General features: G+C 46.9%; 3 protein-coding genes across 9 annotated transcripts in view; 2 read left to right on the top strand and 1 right to left on the bottom strand.

Annotated features, from left to right (window-relative positions):
- LOC115200175 (smoothelin) overlaps window positions 1-23,925 on the top strand; it is a 94,093-nt gene extending 70,168 nt beyond the window's left edge. For 3 of the 7 annotated variants that reach the window (XM_029762988.1, XM_029762993.1, XM_029762994.1), the window contains 12 exons: window positions 1,690-2,346; window positions 4,091-4,164; window positions 14,194-14,373; window positions 14,650-14,725; window positions 15,080-15,112; window positions 16,020-16,202; window positions 16,343-16,405; window positions 16,540-16,615; window positions 16,786-16,941; window positions 17,014-17,140; window positions 17,381-17,532; window positions 21,222-23,925. In XM_029762988.1, the coding sequence (XP_029618848.1) occupies window positions 1,690-2,346; window positions 4,091-4,164; window positions 14,194-14,373; window positions 14,650-14,725; window positions 15,080-15,112; window positions 16,020-16,202; window positions 16,343-16,405; window positions 16,540-16,615; window positions 16,786-16,941; window positions 17,014-17,140; window positions 17,381-17,532; window positions 21,222-21,381 (1,937 nt within the window). In that variant the 3' untranslated portion in view covers window positions 21,382-23,925. The other 4 variants (XM_029762990.1, XM_029762992.1, XM_029762995.1 and 1 more) reach the window with 4 other exon arrangements.
- A 109-nt stretch (window positions 23,926-24,034) lies between these two features.
- On the bottom strand, window positions 24,035-27,938 carry selenom (selenoprotein M). The gene is made up of 5 exons (XM_029762998.1): window positions 27,628-27,938; window positions 26,272-26,307; window positions 26,086-26,120; window positions 25,001-25,079; window positions 24,035-24,720 (listed from the first exon to the last, which is right to left on the bottom strand). Exons 1-5 carry the CDS (start codon window positions 27,757-27,759, stop codon window positions 24,499-24,501), a joined length of 504 nt encoding a protein of 167 aa, XP_029618858.1. The 5' UTR covers window positions 27,760-27,938; the 3' UTR covers window positions 24,035-24,498.
- Window positions 25,065-27,962, top strand: part of LOC115200176 (phosphatidylinositol 4,5-bisphosphate 5-phosphatase A) — a 36,698-nt gene continuing 33,800 nt past the window's right edge. The window contains exon 1 of the mRNA XM_029762996.1: window positions 25,065-25,394. Within this exon, the coding sequence (XP_029618856.1) occupies window positions 25,319-25,394 (76 nt within the window). The 5' untranslated portion in view covers window positions 25,065-25,318. The remainder of the gene's footprint in view (window positions 25,395-27,962) is intronic.

Below are 27,962 nucleotides of genomic sequence, written 5' to 3' on the forward strand. Positions count from 1 at the left end.
ACCGTTCCAAAGTTTGGGGTCACTTAGAAACGTCCTTGTTTTTGAAAGAAAAGCAACAACAAAAAAATCCATTAAAATTACATCAAACTGATCAGAAATACAGTGTAGACATCGTTAATGTTGTAAATGACTATTGTAGCTGGAATCTGGCGTCTGTTTCTCAAACTAGACACTCTAATGTACTAGTCCTCTTGCTCAGTTGTGCACCGGGGCCTCCCACTCCTCTTTCTATTCTGGTTAGAGCCCGTTTCCGCTGTTCTGTGAAGGGAGTAGTACACAGCGTTGTACCAGATCTTCAGTTTCTTGGCAATTTCTCGCATGGAATAGCCTTAATTTCTCAGAACAAGAATAGACTGACGAGTTTCAGAAGAAAGTTCTTTGTTTCTGGCCATTTTGAGCCTGTAATCGAACCTACAAATGCTCATGCTCCAGATACTCAACTAGTCTAAAGATGGCCAGTTTTATTGCTTCTTTAATCAGACCCACAGTTTTCAGCTGTGCTAACATAATGCAAAAGGGTTTTCTAATGATCAATTAGCCTTTTAAAATGATAAACTTGGATTAGCTAACACAATGTGCCATTGGACACAGGAGTGATGGTTGCTAATAATGGTCCTCCGTACGCCTATGTAGATATTCCATAAAAAATTGGCCATATTCAGCTACAATAGTCATTTACAACATTAATGTCTACACTGTATTTCTGATCAATTTGATGTTATTTTAATGGACAAAAATGTGCTTTTCTTTAAAAAACAAGGACATTTCTAAGTGACCCCAAACTTTTGAATGGTAGTGTATATGTAATCGCCTGACATTAAGTGGGAGCCAGGGTGGATTTGTGGCTCATTACTGGTGCTGTACTGTGAAACTCCACCAGCAGTGTTGATAACAGACATCTCACCAGAGGATCAATGAACTGAGCCCCTTAGCACTGCTGAGTTATAGCTGTTCCTCTAATATCATCAAGACGACTTGCTACCTAACTCCTATCAGTTTAATGGCTTCCATCCAGAGGAGCTTTGTAGGACCAGCATGACCGTATAGGGCCAGTCATACAGGGGAAGGGGTAAGGGCGTACCGCTAGAGGACTGGATGGCAAGATATAAGAAGGCCCTTCTTTATATTCTCCTCTCTGTGGCCCCAGGCTCCTAAAAGCTTGTTATTCTCAAAAACACTAAATCGAGATTATTAAGACGGAGGGAAATGCTTTTCTAAATGAGTGTGGAGCCTTTCCCTATATGTGGGGAAATCAGACCATCGCTCTGCTGTACAAAAAAGAGCATGAATCCAGAAACACGCAACCTAGAAATGGAGCAAATCTGTCAGCTAATGGCCTAAGCTGACGCACTGAAGATGAGGGAGGGCGAGGGGGGTCGAGGGGGATTGAAGAAAAGGAGGGGGGCTGGAAAAAGGGAGGGGGGGAGAGCGAGAGAAGGGAAATCAAGTCAAGGGATTTGCAGAGTGCTTTAGCATGAGACAGTAAGAGTGCTGCTTTGAGTTTGAGGACTTTTAGGCATATTGCCCTGCTGAAGACTTTGAAATGTTTCCAGTCTTTGTGTGTCAGCTGTACCAGGGGGGCTGGGTAATTAACAACTAAGTTTGTATTACTTGACTGTGTCTGTGTTCCTCTGTTCTTTGCTACTGTGTGTAAATAATTTCCACTCATGCTTTCTGTCTGTTTTGCAGTTCCTGAGAAGAAAGAGCCGGTTGTCTTGGCCCCGTTCGGCCGTGCTAACTCTGTGCGGGACCGTATGCGTAAGTTCACGGAGCCCAGTCCCAGTGTCCCGGTCCTGAAGAGAGGCTCTCAGTCTCTGAGGAACGCGACAGCCCCCAGTGCCCGAGTCCTAGGCAGAGCCACCCAGCTGAGTGAGGGGCCAGCGGTAGTGCCAGCCGCAGGGCCAGCCAAGCAGACAGCAGGGACCACAGTAGTATCCATCGCCACCCCTACAGACAGGCCCGGGAGACCCCACGTAGGCTCTACATCCTACTCTTCATCTGCCTCCTCTTCAAAGAACCATGTCCAATGCCAGGGCACAGTTCACCCAGGGGGCGTGGCCACCAAGTCTCTGCAAAGCGCTGCTCAATCCTTGAACGCTGTAGGCGGGGCAAAGCAGACGGCTGAAAAGCTGCGGCACGCCTCGGGCGGCTCAAAGGAAGACAAGACCCCAGGGAGAGCATCTGCACAGCGGGACAGCAAGGGAGCGGCAGACCCCGACATGAAGACCTTCCTAACTATCGAGATCAAAGATGGGCGCACCACCACCACCTCCTCTTCATCCTCTAGAGGCAACCTGGCCCCCCTGGCCCCACGCATCACCACCAACCCCATAGGACAGAGAGCAGGTAGGAGCACTACCTAACACTCCTCCCTCCCAAACATCACTCACTACTGTCTGCGCACATTAGAGACATGATGTGCTGGGTGGTTTATTGTGGCCTTTCTTTGAGCTGTGTACCTGGTGATGGATATGCTAGATAAGACTTCTGGTTCCAGATTCTTTATCTTTACAGACCACAGATTTTGATGGATATGGATATGTGTTAAATCCCAAAACAGAAGTTCATATTTGAAATGATATAAACCCCCTTGAATTCCCTCCTGAATCTTAGAATAGATCAACAAACATTGCCAGTGGAACATACAGGGACATTTTCCATCCCTCCAGCCCAGTGTACTACAGCAGATCAGATGCACTGTGCCTGTGTGTGGACTGGAGGCAGACAGTGTAGATATGTACCCTGCTCTGTCCCAGCTCCACCTCTGCATGCTAATATCAGCCTTCAGATCCCACTGGAATCCCTGTTGCCATGGGAGACCAGAGACGCCACAGGGGCAGTCAGCAGCAGGGCTGAACCCCAGGCTGAGGACAGGCCAGGGTCAGGGAGCGTGTGTGGGAGCAGGGGTCTACTGTGGATATGGAGCAGCATTGTGTCTGTGATGGACAGGCACACTGTGTGGAGGGGGGTGGGAGAGTGGTATGGGAATGGGACACACAACAATGGGCAGTTATATAGTGTAGCTAGCTACCGTATGTTCTGACATTTCAATACGCTGTGGTCTCTCTGTGGCATCCTGCAGAGTTGGCGATGTCCACAACAGACTATGGTCTGTGTACCACTGTAAATGCCATTCAAACACTCACACTTTACCGTTGTATCCAGGAAAACGTTGTCAATGTAAAAGTACAAAAACAGGCATTAAAACTGCATTTCCAGGACACCTACTTGATTGTGTCTGTCAATACAGTATGTGTTTCTGTATGTGTATGTTAGTGTCTTGGTGCATCTCAGAAGCAGCCTGCTGTGGAGATCTGTCCAAAAAGCCAGTCTTGTTCTCAAACACTTTCCAGCCACCAGGACCTTCAACCCAAACAGTTTACTTAAGACCCTGCCTGTACAGGACTACTACAGCCTCTGATTACCCCTCCCCTCCTCCCAGACCCTCCGACAGCTCCACTGGGCTTCTTCAAGAGGCCGGCATTGTTGCTTTTAAGCCTAATTTGCTCTAATGGTTTTGGGGTCCTTTTTTGGAAGCTCCCTGACTGACTGAAGATAGGCTAGGATAATGACGAGTTCTCCCAGCAGCTCTGAACAACAGTCCTGGCTGAGTATGTAGTACAGAACACTGGAATGGATCAAACAGGCACTTCTGTTTTATAGCTGCGGTTAAACTGACAGATGCTGTCTTATGATGGCCTCCAGCTTACTGTGTGGGTGGGGTGTTAGTGCACTGGTCACATGAAGATGTGTGTATCCATACAGAGAGGGATAGAACATGAGTGTTTATATTAGCGGCGGCTTTGTCCATAGTGTGACTCACTGGTTAGATATGAGACCTCCCATCACCATGGCAGCTCATGTCAGTGAGTGATGGCCCCCTCAGCACACTCAGGGACATGGGAACATCATCATGTCCAATATACCAAAAGAAAGGCTTAGGGGCCTTAAGTCTGTTGTAAATATTTTTGGATACACACTGGCGGTGTGCTGTGACATTGTTTTTAAATGACAGTATTTTTATAGAGCTTTTGACATTTCAGCTTCATGTAAGTCTCTTCCTGTATGTCTCCATCTCTCTCCCTGGCAGAGTTGACCCTGGGCCTAAGAGCGACCCCCTTCAAGATGTCCTCCTCCATCCTTACCTCCGGATCCTCTTTCAAGGTAACTGTAACACTCCACTCCTCCTGACCTGGCAGATAGACCGGTGTGATGACCATAACATAACCTGTCAAACAGGAGTTCTGCATCTCATGCCTATAGCAGTTGAACAGTCATGGTTTACCACTTGCCTTGACGTTTCAATTGCAGCTTAATTTTATTGAATTGAACACCAACCCAAAGGCCCCTAAAAGCAAGTGCCTCAGATGCGGATAGAGAGATTTTATAAAAGTGTACACTCCCTTTCACTCAATCACCACAGAGCTTTTTCCTTAATGTAAGGAGGGGAGAGTAGGCACCCTGAGGACACAGACTCTGACCCTCGCAGACTCTGACCCTCGCTGAGAGGTCAGGGAGAGAGGCTCCCAAGGGTGCAGCAGTCTAAGGCACTGCATCTCAGTGCTAGAGGCGTCACTACAGACCCTGGTTCGATTCCAGGCTGTATCACAACCTGCCGTGATTGGGAGTCCCATAGGGTGTCGTCTGGGTTTGGCCGGGGTTGGCCGTCATTGTAAATAAGAATTTGTTCTTAACTGACTTGCCTAGTTAAATAAGAAAATAAACGAGGGGTCACATCTGTCCTTGTATGATGAGAGTAAGGGAGAGGGAGGGATGTGCACTGGGCACTCTTCATTCTCTTTCTGTCTCATCCCTCCTGAGATTCATCTCTAGCCACTCAACTAGACAAGGACACAGATTCTTCATCTTTTCTCATACCGTAAAAAAAAACCTGAGCCCCTCTACCATCAACCAGGGTTCAGGCACTGTGATTGGTGGAGAGTCATCAGGTTCGTTGATGATTGGTGCTGATGTCTCCAGTCAGATGTGTTAGGGTTAGTTGACGTGGTGAGCAGAGGGAAGAGACCACCCAGACCCTGCAGTGCCCTGACCTCTCAGTGAGGGTGAGACTGTATCCTCAGTCTGCCTACTTTCCCTTCCTCCCATGAAGGAAAAAGCTCTGTGGCGATTGAATGAAAGGCAGTGAATGGAGGGTAAGGGAGAAGTATAGTCAAGTTTACTCACTCATTAATCGTCCTGTATTCCACCCCCCATAAAGGGCGGGGCAGTAATCTGATTAGGGGATCAGGGCACTGACTGGTTGATCAAAGCCGTGCTGGGAAGACGCTGGCTGGGCTTGGGGGGGTTTTGCACAGAGACTCTCCATCAGTTAGCCCTGTAGTCACACACATCCAGACAGATACAGACACAGATTGGTGGCTCTTACACACAGACAGACTGAGCCAGTCGGACTGAGCCAGTCGGACTGAGCCAGTCTGACCGAAGAAGAGGCAAGACGGCGTACATTCATTCTGCAGAAGATGAGGTGTATACTTGACTGAGCTAAGCGTCATCAGGAATCAGGACAAGTAGGTAACTACGGTGGAGAGTGAATAGAGTTTAATATGTCTGTGATGTATTACGATTTCATTTCAACTTTTCCAAATATCAGTGGTGAGTTTTGGTGCCTCGTGATTGTCATGGATAGAACCACTGCATACCGGTACGTCACTTTTGATTGTTTCCAGGTATTAAAACCATGTACTGTGGTTTAGAATGTGTACTGCTGTAATCCACACTGTTTGTGAATAACATCACAAGGCCGGTGTTCATTTTTGTGTAGACACACTGAGGACTCTTTTCTGTCAGCCCAAGTCACCAGCATGGTGTATCAGTTACCGTTACTTAAGCCCTAAATTGTTATTATGCTACTAATGCGATTGTAATACAGCGCTGTCAGGGGTAGGGGTTAAGCCTTTGAACTTGACACATGCAGCAAAGTGTAACATGTTGTACGTTCTGCTTGCATTGGCATGTTGCATAAGCATATTAGCGGGTAGGTAATGCAGACGCAAACGTGGCTGAACAAGCAAGCAGAAAGAACACTGGTACTGACTTTCGCATGAGGTTTCATGTCTTCCATGATTACTGTGAGGATGGGAGAGCCACCGGTGGGCCTCCACTCTTTCCCTGGGTTCTGAAAGTGAGCAGGGTCCCTGAGTTATCCTTACAGCCCTCTCGGAGCTGCCGTCAGGCTTATTCTGGTTATTAGGCAATCGTGGAAATTGCTCTGCTAATGCGATTGTGGGAGATGCTGGCAGTCACTGTTTTCACTCTGGGTTAGCATCAAGCAGGGGAGAGTTGGGCTGCTGCACTGTAACTCTGCCCAGACCCAACCACCTGTCCACAGTCTCTCAGGTCCATGGAAGTTCAAGGGTGCGTTACAACGACGTTACCAGGACGATGGATTGGCTTCCAGTGCCACCATCAATAGGAATTGACAGTGATCCTCATTCAGTCCTCTTTCCTCTATAGTATTGTAGGGTTGTCTGATGTATACACTCTGATGGAACAGTCCTATTATGGATGTCCTGCAATCAGAGATTTGTGATAAGAGGTTTGTTTTGGATTAGTTGGTCTTTATTGGTGTTTGGTAAATGAGGCTACAGACTGTGATCTGTGTGGGTGGTCCTCTGCTCCTCTCTGGTGGTCTGTCTTCAAACCTTATTACCATTATCACCCCTATACACAACCAGTTACTTAATGACGGCTTACTTTAGGTCAGATAAGCTTTGAGACTGGGATAATGCAGATAGGGTAGCATTGAGTCTTACAATGGGCAGAATAATAAAACGCATCAACTCTGAAGAAAGCGAGCAAGAAGCATGTGAGGGAGAGGTAAATTAGTGATGGTAAATAGGACATTAAAAAGAGGAAGCATTAAGAATAGAAATGGAGGGTAAGTAAGATCGACAGATGGGTAAGTAAGGGAGACGGTGAGAGAGAGGACAGAATATTGAAAGAGAAAGTACAGAAAGGCGAAGGTGAAACTGAGGCTAAGTGAAAGTGAAAAAGAGGGAGTGTTGTAAAGAGTTGCTGGCACACACCCGCTCATCTCTGCCAAACACCCGCTCATCTCTGCCACACACCCGCTCATCTCTGCCACACACCCGCTCATTGCCACACACCCGCTCATCTCTGCCACACACCCGCTCATCTCTGCCACACACCCGCTCATCTCTGCCACACACCCGCTCATCTCTGCCACACACCCGCTCATCTCTGCCACACACCCGCTCATCTCTGCCACACACCCGCTCATCTCTGCCACACACCCGCTCATCTCTGCCACACACCCGCTCATCTCTGCCACCCACCCTCTCATCTCTGCCACCCACCCGCTCATCTCTGCCACCCACCCGCTCATCTCTGCCACCCACCCGCTCATCTCTGCCACCCACACGTCCAGGCTGTCTGCTGCCCCCGTGCCCTCTGTTATAAATAATGCCATCTCTGTGGCGATGACAGACAGGCAGTAAGTAGCTTTCCCGCGAGCATGGAGATCACAGCAGAGCCTTGAGTCACACTGGCAACACTGTACTGGGTTATTTGGCCACGGTCCCACAGTGAATGATTAACTGTCAGTCCTGTCCCCTCAGTCAAATAGCCCACTAATCTCCCTATTGGCAGCACAGCCTGAACATACTCTCTGAAGATAGGTTACCCCCAACCAGCACACATGTGCCTCATTGTATGAACATTGAGGAAAGGAGAAGGTGGGGGGGGGGGGTGATCCTGATCTGTGGAGCCATGGAAGTCAGAAGCAGTGTGTTACTGTTTTATCCCTGGACTTTAATGGCCATGTGATTTAAAGCTGTGCTCTAAGAGCATTTATCCCTTTCTGCTGTTCTTCCCCCGGAGGGGGGCCAGGGTGAAGTCCCAGCCAACCTTGATTGGTGCGTTCTGGATAAAGCTGACTTTTAGACACTCGTAAATAACTGCAGCGGGGTCAAAACGGCCAAAAACATTTTCTCGTCTCTGAGACACACAGAATTAATGTCCATCTGATTCACACAGACACTTGCAATATTAGAGAGAGAGAGAGAGAGAGAGAGAGAGAGAGAGAGAGAGAGAGAGAGAGAGAGAGAGAGAGAGAGAGAGAGAGAGAGAGAGAGAGAGAGAGAGAGAGAGAGAGAGAGAGAGAGAGAGAGAGAGAGAGAGAGAGAGAGAGAGAGAGAGAGAGAGAGAGAGAGAGAGAGAGAGAGAGAGAGAGAGAGAGAGAGAGAGAGAGAGAGAGAGAGAGAGAGAGAGAGAGAGAGAGAGAGAGAGAGAGAGAGAGAGAGAGAGAGAGAGAGAGAGAGAGAGAGAGAGAGAGAGAGAGAGAGAGAGAATATCCACAACACACATGCTCGAATATGCGCAAACAAAAGTTTTTATTTTTTTTTTTTTTTTTTACAAGCATGCACACAAACCTTGTCGCAGTGTTCAGATGCCACTCTGTGTGTGTGCCAGACTAGGGTGATGTCCCTGACAGAGACTGACCCACAGTTTCTCTGGCCGGCTCCCTGTTTCTGGAGGCTGCTCCACTCTCCTTTAAATCCCAGGAAAACAACACTCTCCAGGGTCATACAGTGAATAAACCACCATGTCAAATGAATAAAACTGTTTTATTTTTTTATGATTGAGTTACGATTCCTTGTTTTCAGTGAACAGTTTAATTGAGTAGCTATTTGAAATATATCTCATTCAGTTGTAGCTATATTACTTAGTCAAGCACCATTTAGGCGTGTGTACCAGGGTAAAGAACAGCTTTTCATGCAGAGGGCATAGTTGTGTTGCGCTAACATTGTTCACCTGATATACTGTAGTTTGAACTATTAAAATGATTTGATTCATGCACACCCACAGTGCTGTAATATTCTGGAATTGGTATAAGCATTCGATACACGTACACAAACAAACACATACTGGACTCATGTTCTCATGAAGACACAGACTATTCAGCTCTCTCAAAGCATTCAACTTGACAGACAAAGCACTTGAAGCATGCACAAGTAACAGCAGCTGGTCCAATCACTGTGATATTCTATCAGCAAGTTCCAAAGCAAGCACACTGCAGAAAGCAGCTGGCCTTTTGCAAGAGCCTTCCGTACAGTCACGGTCAGCCAGAACCAGATTCAGGTTTTTTATAGCCCAACGCATTCACCACCCTCGGTCTCTCTCTCATGGCTCTGTGTGCTTCTTTGGTTCTACTTACCCTTGGTGGACTGTCCTATGACCTGACCCATGCAGCTCAACTGACTCATGGTGTCAAGCCTGAGAGGCTAGCTGAGCCCTCCCAGTTGGCCATGCCCAGGGCCCCATCCAAAGCCCCAGTCGCCTGCCAATCAAGGTGTAAAGGACAAAGGCTCTAAATAAAAGTTGAGGGCCGGAGGGAGGGAGCGTTTCTGAATTGGTGCCACCAGTATTCCTCCTCTGGCCCCCACTAGTCCCACAGGCCCTGACTGGCTCAGTGGAATAATAGATGGGGCCAGTGAATAATGGACGTGTCTATGGCACCTGAGGGGGAAAAAAGGGGGTAGGGGCCTCTGCTGCCTTAGAAACTGTATTCCGTGCATGCTCATTGGCTGTCTGGGACCAGGTCCCTGAAGAGTGGAGATTGGTGGGGGGGTATAAAGAACGAGAGTTGTTTTGGAGGGTTTTTATAAACAGGCTGACTGAGTGAAAGCCTACTGTCCTCTTCTCCCAGGGGATACATACTCAACACCCAGCACCCGATTTAGAGCCCGATTCCAGTACTTGGTTCCTAGCGCTGAGTTGACAGCGAAGGTTTTGCATCTCATTGTAACAGTATCAGACCTTCAGTGTGACTGGTGATATTGAGAGCATTTACCCACCATGCTTGGTGTGAACGTAGACTTTCTGTCTGCCTCAGAGGCTCTCTGGTGGGCAGCCCAGACAGCCTATGTGCGCAGTCTGGTCTGGAGGAGGTGATCGGGGACCTGCTCGCCCAAGAGCAGGCTGAGGAGGAGGAGGGTGAGGGGGGCGGTTGTGGGACGGCTACAGGAGGCTGCGGAACGCGTGGCTCCTCTTTCCACAGCTCTGGCAGCTCTGCAGGAGGAGAACCTGAGACTTCGTATCCAGCAGGAGAGGCTGGCCCGCCAGGTGGAAGCTCTGTGTCAGGCCATGGGGCTGCCTGAACCCCCAACTTACACAGCCTTTGTCGCAGAGCCCACACCGAATGACCTCCAACTTCCACCCAGCACACCCCTCATCCCTAAAACACCTGATGGGCTAGACTGGGAACCTGAGGCTGTCCCTGTCCCCCACCTTTGCCACACGTTGCTCTTCCTCCACCTCCTCTCTGATAGGACTAGGAGGCATCTCACGCAGCAACAGCATGGTACGCCTCTCTTTCTCTGGCTGTATGGACCCCCTCCTGCCATCATATTTATCGGCATAATTTCCAGCCTTTTACTCTTTACTGACGCTCTCTTCCCTCTTTGATGCCTAGGTTTTTTCCTCTGATCTGAAGTCTTGAATGGCACATTTTTTCCCATGTCTTACTGGTACTAATGAACATCTGATCAGTCTAGGTCCGTTTATGGTTTTATTGGCTGTACTAGTGCTCCGCTTGACAGCTTCAGTCTGCAGATTAGAGTACATTGTAACCAGCCATCAACACTGACGTCTCAGTGTTGGATATCATGGGGGTATCATTGTGCGGAGGTGTATTTACCTGAAACTAACCAGCTTTATCTGCATGCTTTTCTGTCATCCCTGTTTTTTCCTCCTGTCTTTTCCCACCATCCATCATGAGGACAATTCCAACAGGTTATTTTATCATCCCACATCATCTACAATGCATGACCTTTTCTCTCACTCTTTCGTGCCAGCTCCTCTCTCGTTGTCTCAGTGTGACACCTGCGTTTGTCACTGATGTGCTTCTATCCCATTGGGTGGATGATGGGGTTTGTGAAGGTGCCCTGGCAGAACCTGGCAGAGTATTTGTTTGTGCATGTGTTTGTGTCTGTGTACTGTCAGGGGAAATGTGTCAGGGGACACACTTCCTGTGCTGGGAGGAAGTATCCTGTTTGCTGTCATTTAATCTTCTGAATAACAGCCTGGTCATGATGATAGCCTCTGGTCTACTGCCGAAACACCGACCTCCCTAAATAGAACTGTTTGGCCATCGTGATCATCGTTATGTTTGAAGGAAAAAGGGGTAGGCTTGCAAGCCGAAGAACATCATCCCAACCGTGAAGCGTAGGAGTGGCAGCATCGTGTTGTGGGGGTGCTTTGCTTCAGGAGGGACTGGTGCACTTCACAAAATAGATTGCATCATGAGGAAGGAAAATTATGTGGATATATTGAAGCAACATCTCAAGACTTCAGTCACGAAGTTGAAGCTTGGTCACAAATGGGTTTTCCAAGTGGACAATGACCCCAAGCATACTTCCAAAGTTGTGGCAAAATGGCTTAAGGACAACAAAGTCAAGGTATTGGAGTGGCCATCACAAAGCCCTGACCTCTATCCCATAAAAGATTTTTGGCCAGAACTGAAAAGGCGTGTGCGAGCAAGGAGGCCTACAAACCTGACTCAGTTACACCAGCTCTGTCAGGAGGAATGGGCCAAAATTCACCCAACTTATTGTGGGAAGCTTGTGTGGAAGGCTAACTGAAATGTTTACCCAAGTTAAACAATTTAAAGGCAATGCTACCAAATACTAATTGAGTGTATGTAAACTTTTGACCCACTGGGAATGTAATGAAAAAAATACAAACTGAAATAAATCCTTCTCTCTACTATTATTCTGACATTTCACATTCTTAAAATAAAGTGGTGATCCTAACTGACCTAAAACAGGGAATTTTTACTAGGATTAAATGTCAGGAATTGGGAAAAACTGAGTTTAAATGTATTCGGCTAAGGTGTATGTTATCTTCTGACTTCAACTGTACCCTATAATGGTATTAAACACAGCTAACACTGATAGGCTCTGAAACCTGCTGACTTCTGCTGTTTTGGTCACGAGTGACAGTGTTGTGTGTGTTGAGGACATTTTAAGGGATATTGAAGGGTATTTATTTGGTATTACCTCTAGTTATTCAGCTGGACCGGGTTCTTAGGCCCAGTAATGCTGCCAGTCCAGCTGGTCCTGTCCATCTGCCTCTCCAGGCCCAAGGAAGCTGTTCTCTTTGAGTTCAGCCATGTCACAGATGGATGAGTTGGGTGCATTGAGGCTGACCTAACCTGACCCCTACTCTTCACAACGAGGTACATAAGCTAGTTCTGTAGGTCTATACAGACACTCTCAATGGCATAATGTTAGACACACCAGACACCTTTAGCATATGTCCACTCTCACGCTCATTAAAGAAAACTGGATACCCATCTTTTTCCCCAGCGTTTAGTTATTCATCATATATGCAGTTCTGCTTCCCCAGTGCTTACATAACCTAGTCCTATGGGTCTACAGACACTTTTACACACTGGCATAGTGTTAGGCACACCAGCCACTCTGAACATGAGGTCCATTCTCATGTTGGGAGACCTAGAGAGAAAAATAAAATATTTCTCCCTAGGTCACTATAACTGTCACCCTAATCACCAATGAATTCTATAACCATTTAAAGTGAATCTGTCCTCACCCTTAACCCCACCATGGCCACACTCTCTTCCAGTGAGGCCTTGTTTGTTTGGCAGGGCCATGTCCAATAACATTCCACTGCGGTCAAGTGGCTCTCACTAGGACCTGTCCCATGGGTCAGACCCCTAATTCTCAGTCCAGACCTCCAGAACCAGAGGCCACCCTGGATCACACTGGGTGGGCACCCTCTCCTTGGCAAGACTCTCTGAGAAGAGTGAGGGGGTGGAGTGTGTGAGCTGATGGGGACCGTGCCAGCAGTCTGGGGCTAAATCTGGACCTGGACTCTGTTACTACAAAAGCAGCAGTCTGGAGGCAGACCAGCCCAGCCTCTGTAGTCTGCAGAAGGCATGTGGCACCATATGGAAATCTATTCAAGATGTCTATAGGCTTTATGGCCATTTAAAACACACTGTTAAAAAGCCAGACTATGCTGTGTTTATGTCCATGACTCATCTCCTTTCTTCGCCTGTCAGCAGTGGAGGCACACAGAAACCCTACATCTCTCTCCTGTCTGTTACAGCACTGACTGGGTGCGCTATCTGCTTCTGGACAATGTGATTGTGCTTTTACAGTGCTGTAGTGTGTATAGTCCTGTATTCTGTGGGAGAATGGAGCTGGCGTCTATCCTACACAATTTACATTAATGCAGCTCTCTGGGCCCATAGCCAAAGTAGTGCTTTACCCCTGTGACATGACATGAGCCCTCTGTTCATGGAAGTCTCGTACGGTTTAAACTGACTGAGAGGGTGTCAGTCAGAAGGGGTCAGTGATGGGTGAGCTAACTGTTTGGCAGAATATCGTGCCCCTGCTGTATACTAATCCTCACTCTCTGTGACAAAGACTGAAGACCTGGAGGGCCTGGGGAGGAGCTGGACGGCCTAGCGAGGAGCTGGAGGGCCTGGCGAGGCCTGGGGGGGGGAGCTGGAGGGCCTGGGGGGCCTGGGGAGGAGCTGGACGGCCTAGCGAGGAGCTGGAGGGCCTGGCGAGGCCTGGGGGGGAGCTGGAGGGCCTGGGGGGCCTGGGGAGGAGCTGAGGGGCCTGGGAAGGAGCTGGAGGGACTGGCGAGGCCTGGGGGGGAGCTGGGGGCCTGGGGAGGAGCTGAGGGGCCTGGGAAGGAGCTGGAGGGACTGGCGAGGCCTGGGGGGAGCTGGGGGGCCTGGCGAGGGAGCTGGGGGGCCTGGGAAGGAGCTGGAGGGACTGGCGAGGCCTGGGGGGGAGCTGGAGGGCCTGGGGAGGCATGAGGGTGTGAAAGTGTACATGTTCCCCCTCCCACCGCCGAAGATTCCAGGCAGTGTTTTTGAAATCCTCCGGTGCTCATTCCGTCCTAAATGTCAGCAAGCCTCTGTGTCTTTTCTGTAAACACAGCTGTAGGGATTTCTGGATTGGAAGCCTCCCTTTTTTGTCTCTCCCCTGGCTTGGTGTGTCCTGGTCCTATGGTTTCTCATCAGCTGGGGAATTGTTTGAGTATGATCGACCTCCAACGCTAATGGGCTTTTGTATGTGTTTATCTGTGCTGCCACTGACATTGACCCTTAGCTGAAATGGATGACAATTCTGATTTAAAAGCTGTATAACCTGAAAATAATTCACAATTCCCTCATAGATGGCCTCTGAGCCAGTGTTGGCAGTGGAGCCCTCAGTGCAGGTGGCCTGCTGTCAGCCCTCGGCTGCTGTACCCAACGGCTCCTCTGCGCCACCTCGGGACAAATTCGAAGAGTGCTCCAGAAAACTGAATGCAGAACAGCTGGCCACCATCGACGATGAGGAGCTCCTGGATAAAATGGTACTTTCCCCTCCCCCATATCACACACGCACTTAGTCCTCAAATCCCCAGATTTGTTGGAATCTGGTGTTGTTTATGTGTATTAGTGAGAGGTTAAATCTGGTCTGCTGGGAAAATGTACATTTGGAATGGTCATACCCTTACATTTCTCTGTGTGTGTGTGTGCACTACTCTGTGTATGAGTGTGTTGTATGTGTGTATTTGTAGCTATGTGACAGAGTTTGTCCGAAGACCGACCCCTCTCATTCCTTCCGTCTGTCCTGTTCTTTCCCACAGCTGGATGAGTCCAAGGACTTTGAGGAGAGGAAGATGATCCGACAGGCCATGAGAGATCTGCGTAAGAGGAAGCAAGGTGAGAGAGACGACAGCCAGACTAATCAACCTCCTGTCCATTCCCCCTCTGCAACTTCTAGCACCTTGCCCTTTCTCAATCTCTCGCTCTCTACTTATTTGACCACTCTATACCTCAACCTCATTTCTTCATTCACTGCTTTTTTTTCATTCTACGTTATCCATTTCTTTGTTCTTTCTTCATATTTTTTGCCGTCATGTCTTTTCTCCATCATTGTCTTCCTTTTATCAATATTTTAACTGCTGGGTCTCTGCTGGTAGATTACCTTCATCAAGTCTAGTCTGCATTATGTACCTGCCTCATCTCTCGCTATTTCCATCCTCTTATTTTCACATTCTCGCATCCTGCTCTCAGAGGCCGAACTGGGATGTACTCAAGAGGAAATAGGTAGGAACGTCCTGTGTGTTTGTGTGGATTATATTAATACAGTATGCATCCGTTTTTGTAATTTGACAATGTCCCACTTGATTGTATCCCCTCATTGTCAACAATACTGTCCTACCAGTGCTGTTATTGTGCTTGAAGCTCATCATTGAGTTCTCTCAGTGATACACATTGATCATGAACTGACCAGCAGAAACCAAGGACATGAGGAGCCTGTATGGTGGACAATGAGGGATATGCTAATACATCTGTTAAAACGCATGAGTCATGATGTTTGTCATGGTGTCACTGCCACAGGGCAAACACACCTGATGCTGTTCCACATAATGGCTGGCTGGGTGCATAGTGCTGACTGTTCTTTGACACTCCAGAAAGGACTCAGAACTCTGTGTCAGAGAATGTTCCTTGGGCTCAGTAGCTAACCAGCCAGTTCATCCCTGTATTGCCCTTAACCCTAGCCAGTAAATGAGAGACCTGAGGAATATAGTTCAGTGATCATGAGAGTTATTCGGTGGGTCTGGTGTTTAGGAAGGTAAATGGACAGGTAAGACTGCTAGAACCCCCGAGGCATCGGGTCAGTACTGGTGTTATGGTATCAGTGTGTTGGACAGCGTTTAGTAGCCTTTCTATGCCAGTGTCTCAGCGGTCTGACGTGACGTTCCGAGTCTTTGTTTGCACTTTGATATGTTTGTCCAGCACATGCTCCACCACAGCACAGCCTGGGGTTGGTTGTGTTTGGCTTTCACCTGTGGGTGGCTGTCTGTGTTCATAGGCTTTTGATGGTACTTTGGAAAGAATGTTGAAATGTACCTCTAGCTTTGTAGCAGAGAGAGGCTGTCAGCTTGAGTGCCTTCCTCTCCCTCTTTTTCCACTGACCTTCTCCCTCCCTCCCTCCCATCCTCTATCTCAGACCAGAGAGAAAAGGAGCGGGAGTTTCGTCTTGCGGAGCTTCGGCAGCAGAGACAGGAGCATAGTCAGAAGGGTCGTACGGGAGGAGGAGGAGCTGGAGAGGTGGTGATGAGGAAGGTGGAGATGTCAGCTGATGGCTCCACCCTCAGCCAAGTCACCAAGACAGACCGCTTTGCCCAGTCTGGTAAGCCAATCATACACCATGTATTAGACTGACAACATGGCTGACATATTTGGGTAATACACTATCTCGTATTTAACCGCGCAGGATCTTCCCAAGTCAGATGAAATACTTCAAATGTATTTCCATGTTTGTGTGTCTAGGTGATGGCAGCAGGACAGCTCACAGCACCATCATGGAGGCCAGTTATGTGAAGAAAACAGACGGTGAGTCAGCACATCTGCCTCCTACTAATTTAAATCAGCATTTTCATCATCGTCATAGTTTGATTACTATCACTCTTTTTATCCATATATGGTGTTGTGTGGTCTCACCACCACCACCTCCCTGTGTTTTCTAGTGGGGACAGTTCAGTCCAAGTCCTACAGCTGCTCCTCCTCTACCTCCAGCAGCAGCTCCACCAGGAAAGTGGGCAGGTGAGCACTGAACCCATAGCGATGCAATATAATACTGCGTTCTATTGAATTCTGTGTCTTAACCCTCCTTCTCAGCAACCACTATAGGATTAACTGACATTGTGTTGAACGGTAATTTACACCTTCTCTCTCTTCCCTTCTCTCTCTTCCTCCCTTCTTCCATCCATCAGTGTGTTTGACCGCGAGGACGACTCGGCGTCCCGTGCTGCGGAGCGCCGACAGGCAGAGAAGCGCAAGGAGCTGATGAGAGCCCAGACTCTGCCCAAGATGTCCGCCGCACAGTCCCGCAAAGCCATGATCGAGAAACTGGACAAGGAGAGCGGAGGGTAAGGATAGAAATAACTAAGAATAGAAGGAGAAAACGTCAATACTAGCATAAACCAATCCCCCTTCTTCAGGCCAGGAAATAAAGCAGTTGCCAAGGTGAACACAGTCCAGCGCTCGGCTAGCTGCGTGGTGCCCAATGCCAACTCCATCAAACAGATGCTCCTGGACTGGTGCCGCGCCAAGACCCGCTCATACCAGGTGAGCCAACCCGCAATGGCACCATCCTGAGTGTCCAGTCTACTTAAAGATCTGTGGCATTCACTTTAGTTCATCCTGGTGTGAGGGTTAGGTCTTTTATATAACCTCTACTGCATGCAAAACATTCCGCCATGTATTCTCTGACAGCAATGCTGTGTTCTCTCACATACTCTGAAGTCTGTTGGGTGACCAATGCTTTGTGATTGAATAATTTCTCTCCTCCTCTCTTTTCCCCTGCAGAATGTGGACATCCAGAACTTCTCGTCCAGTTGGAGTGATGGCATGGCGTTCTGTGCCCTCGTGCATAACTTCTTCCCAGAGGCCTTTGACTACTCCTCTCTCACCCCTGCCAACCGCAGACACAACTTTGAGGTGGCCTTCAGCACTGCAGAGTGAGTACACACATACACAAATACTTACACTTGTAAACTGTACGTCATGCATACGCTCATAGATGTACTGAATGTCATGTCTTGGAGTATAACGTTTAATCAGAACTTCAGACTTGGGGTAAATCGAAGCTTCACTCTTGGAGTTGCCCCGTGGCCATTTACAGCAGAATGGACCAGGATCTGAGTGCACCATCTTCTAAACTTCCTCCGTCCCCAAGACCATCAATCGTCTGACCACCCCAAGGCTCTGTTTTTGGGGAAGTAGATCCACTGTAGCTGTCTAACCAACTCTTTGCCCACCCATTGAACTCAAAATCAGTCAAACATCTGGAGAACCCAAAGACAAACTACTTCCCTCGCCTTTCTCTGCCCAAAACCAACACACTCCTCTCTCTCGGAACAGATTTGATCTCTATTGGATATGTTTGTTTGACCTCTGTAAGATCAACACTGAGCTGCCAGTTTATGGATTCCTCAGGCTCAGCAGTACAGGACCTCTGGGTTCTCACCACCCTCTCTTAGCCTTGCTACCACCTAACTACCCATCCACGTACAGTAGTAAGACTGTCTGCCTGAGGGAGGAAGAGAATGTGCATCCACAGAATTCAGCCTTTTGGATTCATCAGATTCACCTGTTTTACTCAACTCACTGTGTGTCAAGGGCCTACATTGAGAGGGTTGTGATGGGCCTGGGCCCACTGCTCAGTTGTATCCTTCCTCTCTCTCTCAGGTCAATCAAGTCAGCTTCTGGATCTACTACTACTATGTCCTGTACCTCTAAACCTCCACTCTCCATCCACTCTCTCCTCTCAGAGATGCTCTCCTCAGTAACCGCTGTGTGACGTGACCCTCCATCCACCAACTCTGAACTAAACCAGGAAACTCCTGAGACTGACCCCTTCCCAACAACCACCAGGTTACTACAGTACAGGAAGAGCACTAGACTGACTGCCTCCCAGACCCCTCTCCTTCCCTCTCTCCTTTAATCTGTCCATCTCCTCTTCCTCACTCCATCTCTGTCACCTCTTCTTTTGATGAGGTCATGTACTGTCAACCTGTGTCCTGTCACCCACCAGTGTCTGCTGAGTTCACCTGTTACGACCATGATGACGTAACCACCAGATTGTCAAACACGTGTTCCTCCTAGCTACCCCCACAACCCCCTCTTTGTCACTCTGCTGCACTGTTACTCCTTTCCCTGGGCACCAACCTCACCCCTCCTCCCCCACAACCTGCCAGTGTGCCTCAACTGGACCCCTCTCACACACCCCTCCAACACACACTCACCACAGGGTTTCTCTTCTAGGTTCACCCTGTGGTCCATGTCTTTGTGATTGTAGCATTCTTGTTGTTTTTTCCTTGTCTCTTGTTTTTGTACTGGACAAAACAAAGCCAATGTTCTATGGTTGATGTCCCTATACCCCCATGTCCAAGTCTTTTGTCTCAGTGCACAGAACAAACAAACAAACAAACAAAACGGCAAAATGGACGTCGCCTGACGCTTCATTTTCCATTTTGTGTCTGCGTGTGTGTGCGCGCCCATATGTGTCACGTTGTTCATGAAGCACGTCAACTCATGGATATGTCTGTCAACACAGACAATGTAATGTTATGGTTTGTTTTTGTCTTTTCTCTCTCTCCCTCTCCACACCCTGGGTATTCCTCTTGTTTGGCTGCTCACTGCTTCTCTCGCTCTCTCTCAACCTCCTTCTTTCCTTCTGTCTGTTGACTTATATCTGTACCTTCTCGCTATATATTTTCGGCATTTTTTCTGTCTCTCTCTTCCTCCCTCTTCTTTCTCACCCCCTCTCTCCCCCTGCTCCCTCTCCGGGGTGCGGGTGCAGGAAGCTGGCTGACTGTCCCGAGCTGTTGGACGTGGAGGACATGGTGCGGATGCGTGAGCCAGATTGGAAGTGTGTGTACACGTACCTGCAGGAGTTCTACAGGGGCCTGGTGACCAAGGGCCTGGTTAAAACCAAAAACTCCTCCTAGAGTCACACCCCTAGGACCCTAAATGCACTCATGGTGAGAGAGGGAACAGGCCCACGGAGGAACCTCACGCTGGTGCTGGGGCGTTTATGGGGTGGGATTGGTGGGAGATTCTCAATTGGCGAAAAGTCCATCCTTTACCCGACTCCTCTGTCCTCCCCTCGGCCGTGACCCGGAAACCGATAAGTAGTCGCCATATGTAGGAGAGTTTAAATTTGTTAATAGGTGAAGGGATTAGTTTAATCAGCTCCTAGATTGCCTCCTCCGGGGGAGGGTACCGAAGTGTTTACTGCACGGAAGAGTTTTGAAATCTACCTCATCCCCTTGAATCAGCCATTTGCTCAGAGGAGAAAAGTAGGCATACATTTAAAAACGATGCGCTACTTAGATACGCTATGCTTGTATCTAGAAACATTTATTTTTACCACTTTACACATGTATTTTGGGATTCCTCTGCTGTAAACTTAATCTTCCTGATGACGAGCTAGTTGAGGAGTCATTTCATACAAGCACATTGGTTTCTTCTCGACTCCTATTCTCGATTACCTTTGACCTTTTTCAACAGGAGAGGATAGAGGACAGGATGCGAGGAATTGAGCAAACCCAATTGAGATTCTCCCAGTGTGTGACTGTGTGTGTAGGAGTTAATGTTGTGGAGTGGGGAGGTGAATGGCAGGATCAACAACAGTTCCACCGGAAATGCCACTGGTTATTCGTATGTTGATGATGAAGTGAGCTATCCATTAATATAAACATGATCATTAACCTGCAGGAAGTCATATGAAGTGGTAGGAAGTGTTGGAGTGTGTCAAGGTATAGGTCAGAGTGCAGTTTTCTTCACCCTGTGAGCCTGGTGCTGGGGTCCAGAGGCCCAAACATGGACTGTGAGCATGTGACTGCACTCAGAGCCAGGCTCCAGCCAGGCAGAGGGCCAGCCATCAGCACTCCCCATCTGCAGATCCACACTTTAAAAGGAGCTGCCACAACACTGGAGTGGAAACAGAGATTGGAAACAAAGTGGAGAGGAAAAAGAAATGTCAGACCTGTGGTGTGTGAAACATGTGTATCATCTCCCCTCATTTAGTGACTTCAGAATTGTTTTTCTATTTACAGCCTGGTCTGTTTATAACAGCCATCGCTGAATGACAAATATACTTACCTCTTCAGAATCTAAAACATTAAAGGGGAAACAGAGTTTTACAGTGTTGACATTCGTCTCTCTTTAAGGGGATAGGTTACCATCTGCTGTTCTAGTAGTTGTGCTCACTCGGTCTCCCACCTTGCAGCTGTTTCCCAGAGCTCTCGCTCCCCTGTTCTCCCAGCTGGGCAGCTCGCACTGTTTTAACAGTCAGTCAGCTGCAGTACTGTCAGTGATGAGTAGTTTGTCAAGTGTGCCACCCCGTGGTTATATGCATGCATTGCACATAGATTATTTTGTTTAGCTAATGGCAGAATATGTTTGGAATGGTCTCTACATCTCCTAAATGTATGCCTATAATGCTTTTTTGAAACTAATGCTTTGTAGAGGGGGTCCCTCGTATCTGGTTAGTTTGGGTGGATAAAAAAGCTGTTATGAGAGCAGTGTTTGTGGAGAGAACATTATATTTTATCATTACCATCACTCTGTTCATCTCTTTCTCCATGTCCCCACCGCTCCCTCTCTCCCTTTCTCTGTCTCACCATATGTCTCCCTCCCCTAGGGAATGTGCCAACTGTATGCCCCTGTTGGAGGTAGAGGACATGATGATCATGGGGAGGAAGCCTGACTCCAAGTGTGTGTTCACCTATGTGCAGTCACTGGTCAACCACCTGCGCAGGCACGAGATGAAACTCGCCAAACTCCAGGGCACCAACCTCTGATCTGCCCCTCTGCTCACTGTGTATCTTCCCCCATCGCACCCCTCCTCTCATCCTGAGCCCTGGTCCTGAACACCACCCATGTCCCAAAAGACAGCAGCCCCGACTCTGAGTGAGGGGTGTTACTGATTTGTACATCTCTGATGGCCAACGGGGTGGGGAGTGTGTTTGTGTAGGTGGTGGCATCTGTCTTATGATTATCTTTGTTGACGGCGGTGGCATGTCAGACAGATAAATTCCCTTCCTCTGGACACATTTGTTCAGGCTGTGCGAACCTTCCCGTCTTCCAGAAAGAGAATTCCAAAGTTTAATAGATTATCTTTAAGCTCTAATTGATATTTTTATTTTATACTGATATTTAGTTGTACAGCCTATCAGTCATAAGACAGTTCTATACATGGTTTGGAAGTCGGAAGATATAGCACCAACAAAACCCTAAATGAAATGTACATGAGAAAACTAGGGATTTTACTGTATTCCCTCACCCACATTAATGCCTACATTTTTTTGTTTTCTGTGACAATTGCAAGATGTTACTCAAGCTGTTGGTGATGATGAAGAAGAAAAAATATGATATGAGGCATTGTTAATATTCCTTCAGTCCCCACTCTGGTACTGTTAAAGGTGTTACCAAATCTGCTAAACACTTTTTCAATTGTTTTAAATAGTGCTTGGTATGGAGGGATGTTAATTATTATTTGGTGGGTGCTTATATTTATCCTATTACACACACATACAGGTATTTATTCATACGCATTTTTAAATTCGATTATATTTTGCATATCACAACTCTCCCTGAGACATCCTCAAGAAAGTGGGGTCACGGCCAGAGTCAGGACCCTAGACCAATTAGGGTTAAATGCCTTGCTCAAAGGCACAGACAGATTTTTCACCTTGTTGGCTTGAGGATTTGAACTAGTGACCAAGCCCAACACTCTAACCCAGGGATGGGAAACTCCAGTCCCTGGGGCCGGAGTGGTGTCACTTTTTCTCCATCCCTAGCAAACACAGCTCATTAAACTAACTGCATTCTAAACTCAAAATCATGATTAGTTGATTATTGGAGTCAGGTGTGTTAGCTGAAGCAAAAGTGTGAAACCAATCAGGCTCCTAAGGAATGGAGTTGCCCATCCCTACCCTAACCACTAGGCTAGCTGCCGCCCGATGTTACTCAGTAGCTGGCATTATGAAATTGGCGGATCTGTCTATGCAGCCCTAACGTAGCAGGTGTAAAGAAACGCCTGAGCAGGTTCTGCAGAAACATCTGGTTCAGGCTTTGCCTCTTCTCTGCTTTTCCCCTGAAAACTGTATGCTTCCGGGTTCTGCCGACCCGTTGAAGGTGATGCAGCCCTATGCTGCGCAAAAGCGATATCTGAATCTACAGACCCACTGAGGTTAAAGCCAGACTAGGTTGTAATAGCCATGTTGTGATAGTAGTTACAGGTAAAATCACACATTGGTGTTTCTAGATTATCACATCTCTCCCCACCTTTTCCTTGCCTCAGTTCGCTACATTGGGGTCTAACAAAAACTTGGCATGGAGTTGTCACATTCACACTGCCTGCATCAGCCCACCCAGCAAACACATAGCTCTTTAATTATGCTTAGGTAACATTTTTGTTGGTGGTCGTACCATATGCTTTGAAGTTTTGTTTCGAGTCCATCTATGAAAACGTTTGTACTGGCTATAGGTTATGGTAATATCAGTATTTGTGGGCTCTAGAGGTGTCACTGCAGACCCTGATTCGATTCCAGGCTGTATCACAACTGGCCGTGATTGGGAGTCCCATAGGGCAGCGCACAATTGGCCCAGCGTTGTCCAGGTTTAACCGGGGTAGGCTGTCATTATAAATAAGAATTTGTTCTTAACTGACTTGCCTGGTTGAATATAAAAAGGTTTGTTGGAGGCCAACCAATCAAATGTATTTATAAAGTCCTCCTTACATCAGCTGATGTCAGTGCTGTACAGAAATCCAGCCTAAAAGCCCAAACATCAAGCAATGCAGGTGTAGAAGCACAGTGGCTAGGAAAAACTCCCTAGAAAGACCAGAACCTAGAGGAACCAACCAACTTCCCTTCTCTACATCCATGGGCCCAATGAAAGCTGGCTTTCAGCTCAGTTGAGTATGACAGACAGGTGAACAGGAGAATATTAATGATAAAGGCTGAATGTACTTTATTGCCAATGTATATTTTCTGAATTCTAGCTAAATAAAATGTTTTATGGTTTCTTTATCAATAATTTTAAGACTGCGGTTGGTTTTAGAACTGGTTTTGATTTAATTCACTTTCTCTAGTCTCAATTACAGATGAACAGAGGAATTTACTAAATCTAATTTGTCAGGTGTCGACTAACAATGAAATGCTTACTTATGGGTCCTTTTCCAACAATGCAGAGTTAAAATATGGTTACGACAATTTAATATTCTGCAACCAGAAAGTTTCCACAAACTAGTTAATCCTGTACATACATGCTTGGACAGTCAATTCAATGTTTATGTACACCACAATGAATGTTAATTAACAATTAAACCAACTTAAGAAACAGTGTATGTCTTCTACTCTAACACTTATTCTTTTCCCGTGTTTGTGTGTGCGCGCAATGGGAGTTTGATTTAAGGACATTCTACAAATGGGACATCGTACAAAAATATTGTAAGTTTAACTTTTTATTGTTTTACAATTGTCATCCCATCACTTGAATCCCCTTGTGTGCCTAAGCCCTACCCACCAGGACACGTTGCATCGGCCCCAAGCCAATCAGGAGATTTTACAGCCAGGGGCGTCATTCAGTTCCACAGCGGACAGGAAGTCATTAGACACACGAGAGAGATTGTCAGAGGAGACCCCTTAAGACACTTGACACCTAGTGGTAAATCATACGCATCACCTGAAATAAATGAACAAACGGAAGATTTTAAAAAATTGTGTAACCTTTTCTGATGCTACAGAGAGACAGTTACCCCAAGTGCTGAACCAGGATCTGCTTGTCCCGTGTTCTGATCCCAAACAATTCTGTTATGAGCTACAGAAACAAACTGGTCTTGGACCAGCACTGGAGGAGAGTAACCCTGTCTGTCCAGGTCCACACAGACTGCAGACTCTTTACTGCTGTGAGGATTACAGGTCAGAGTGCTTGGCCTCTGCATCAGAATCTGAGGAAGCGTTGCCTGCGGGGGCTGAAGAGGAGGAGGAGGGAGTTGCTTTGAAGGGGCTGTCCTTGGCGGGGGAAAAGCGGAACTCCTCTGGGACCTGGTCCTCAGGCTGAGCCTTCTTGTAGAAGCCCAACTTCTCCAGCAGCTCGTTGATCTCAGAGCGGGTCATGTCAGACAGGGTGATCCGCTGAACAGGGCAGATACATGTAGGTGAGATGCCGATCCCCACAAGAGTTCTCTATTCTTCCACAAGCTGTAGCATGCACAGATGAGTTTGTCATACAATTTCTGTGCAGTAGTAGGCCCACCCTTTACATGCATGCATCTCTAGATAAGTAAGCCTGCAACATGTATGACCAATCTTTCATTAACCATTATAGCGCACTAGTGAGAACCTACAGTAAATCATTAACACCAGAGATGTGTTAGTTACAGTAAACGTCAGTGTGTTTCAGCAGCTCACTTACGTCCAGCTCTTCGTAGTAGTGGTTGAGGAGGACAAGCTCGGGATCAGCCCCAGGGATGTGCTTCATTACCAGGTTATGGCTGGGATGGCATGAGTCAAGGGTTACAAACAAAGAGGCAAACAAGGAAATGCAATGCAAAGAGTGCCCGCACACAGTTGACACGTGTCTGACACCCCAGGCCAGGACAACTTCCTTCACGCACCAGTGCCCCTGCTGTCGGTCATCACACCAGCTAGTGAGGAAGTATGGTCATGTACAGCTTGGACTTTGTGCTCCAGCCTCCATACATGACAGGGAAATGCATGAAGCACTTCAGTTATGAGATCACTTCAGGACAGTCTTACATGCTGGAGCTGTGACTGCTTCAGGACAGAAAGCTATCTGCAGGGTAAAGGTATGGCTTTCAGAGTGTGTATATATATATATATATATATATATATATATATATATATATATGCTTCTGTCTGCAGAAATAGCTTTCAATTACTTGGTCAGATGACGAGTACAAATGTGTAGTAAGTTTAGCTGCTGTGTAACTTTGTTCTCGTTACTCTTTTTTGGTAGCACTTTTCATCAAAGGGGCAGTTGCTACATACATTTTTGGACTTATAAATCAATTATATATCCACCATCAATTATATATCCACCATTGATTCTTGAAGAATATAACTTAAATAAATTAGCTTAGTTCAACTGTCGTACCCCATCAGAACCCAAAATCGAAGCTTGTTTTACTCCAATGTTTGTAAACAAACACTGTTTAGCCTCAAAACATGGTTAAAACTATCATTTTGATATCATGGACGGTCAATGGAGGGTACATTTGATTGGTTACAGTTCTCTAGCCCCATCCCTCAGCTTTTTACCAAAACAGTGGTGAGGTTACCTCTTATTGTTTCAACTGCAGATTGGCCCCTTACATAGTTTATAAAACAGTAAGGCTGTTAATTATTTATTCTGAGATGGTTAAATCAGTTAAACGTTGTCAACCAGTGCATGGCTTCCACATCACGGCAGAGGACCTACCTACCACACATCAGCTTTCACAGCTCTGCACGTCTGCTATCACCAAAATGAAAGGATACTAAAGAGGAATGTCCTGGGTCACAAAGGCTTTGACCTGAGGGGTTGAAGAGTTGATGGTTAGTGTAACTCTGCTTTGTTGGGCAGGCAGTGATATTTCTGAGCATTTCATCAATTGCAAAATAACAATAATACTGTACATATACAGAGAAGACTGTTGATAACAATAGGCCTACTTAAGCACTTACCTCTCTCAGCCGGTTCAGCTGTCATCCACCGCATGACTGAGAAAAAGATTAAGCAGGACAGTGGTTATAAATCCCACCAGGACAGGAGCAGGGCAGTGGGTGACTGACTGGGTCTGATTCAGACCCAGGTGGTCCTCCTGACCCATTAGTACTGTAGGAGTCAGGACTATCAGCAAATAAAGCGACTTATTGCACCATCTGGACACAAGTGAAACACTCACTGTCTGAAAAACATGTTGCCTCTTGTTGATATACCATAGGCCTATACTATATGTAGGCCCTATGTAAGAAAGAGTTCCCCAACTGGCGGCCGCGGGTGGTTGAGCAAAAAATAAGCAATTTTATTTTCATTGTTGGACATAAACGACTAAATATGCTCCAAGTGATTTTAATTTGGGAAATCTGTTCAAGTATTCCCACGCATTATAGAGAGACGTGATCGTATACAATGTAAGAAAGGTTTCTAAATTATTGTTAGTCAAATATATCTGTTTGGGCTTCTTGCGGTCAATTTGCAGTCTGCATATTATTTGTAATTATGTTCCGGACCCCCGACCATCTGCTCAAGAAAAAAAGCCTTGGCTGAATCCAGTTGATGATCCCTGCCCTATGTAATGATATTTTGTTTAGCCCATGGGAGGGGGATGTGGTTTGCACATCCATGGGTACATAGATATGTGGCCAAGCTTACAGCTCTGCTCTGAGATTCATTACTACCTGCTGATAGGTAGGCATCCCACAGGTGAATGCCAACTTGACAACACATTTTTCACTGAAAGATCCTGGCAGGTGTGATGCACCCTGGATGATATGTTCTCACAATGAGAAGAAAGTCTGAAAAAGGCATTGTTAGTCCACTGTAATTTGAGGTCTCATCTTGCAGCCACGTTGAAGTAATTCACTGGCATTCTATTGTAACAGAAAGGCTATTCTCTGTAATCAATCATTTAGTCTTATAAATGCCCATGAGTCTCAACCCATTAGAGTAGTATAATGTGCAGTGGAATCACTATTGCACTTAATGTTATTTACCAAAATGTTTGATCAAAAGCCAATAACATGGATAGACACCCATAGGAGCAGATGCGAGGAGGGTTTAAACTTTTCATTCATTTATTTTCCTCCTCCCAAAAACCTACGCATGCGCACATAGGACAACAGTTAGGCTACCCAATATTTCCCTCAATACAAATCTAAATGTATTGATCTATACGTGTATCCAATAATACCAAAACATGATCCATAATTATATCGACAAAGCCTGCTTCTTATTCATTCTTGTTATCTTAGGCTACTTGAAGTGGCTTTGTTTACGAATCTAATTGCAATTGGGTTAATATTCTTACTCAAGCCTACCTCCACCTTCGCTTTTGCGAGCCCATCCAGTTTCTTCAGATCTACATCATAGGCCGACACACAGTTAAGGAAGCTGACGAAAATGAAGAACCACATAATTTCCTCTGATTGCAGCACGTTGAGGAGATTCATGCTTTAGAGCAGACGGTCTTGGTCGTTCGTGTCGCTCACCTATTCTGCAAACCTATCGTTACCTACAGTAGGCTATACTTGAATAGCAAGATGTAGCAGGCTAGCAACGGTGATGTTCAACTATGTCATCTCCGGACCCTATGCCACGTCAAACGCTTTTCTGCTGTCTTTGGAGAGGGCGGGGAATGAACGAACTGCTTCTT

The sequence above is a fragment of the Salmo trutta genome, chromosome 9 (genome assembly GCF_901001165.1).
Source record: "Salmo trutta chromosome 9, fSalTru1.1, whole genome shotgun sequence".
NCBI classification, from domain to species: domain Eukaryota; kingdom Metazoa; phylum Chordata; class Actinopteri; order Salmoniformes; family Salmonidae; genus Salmo; species Salmo trutta.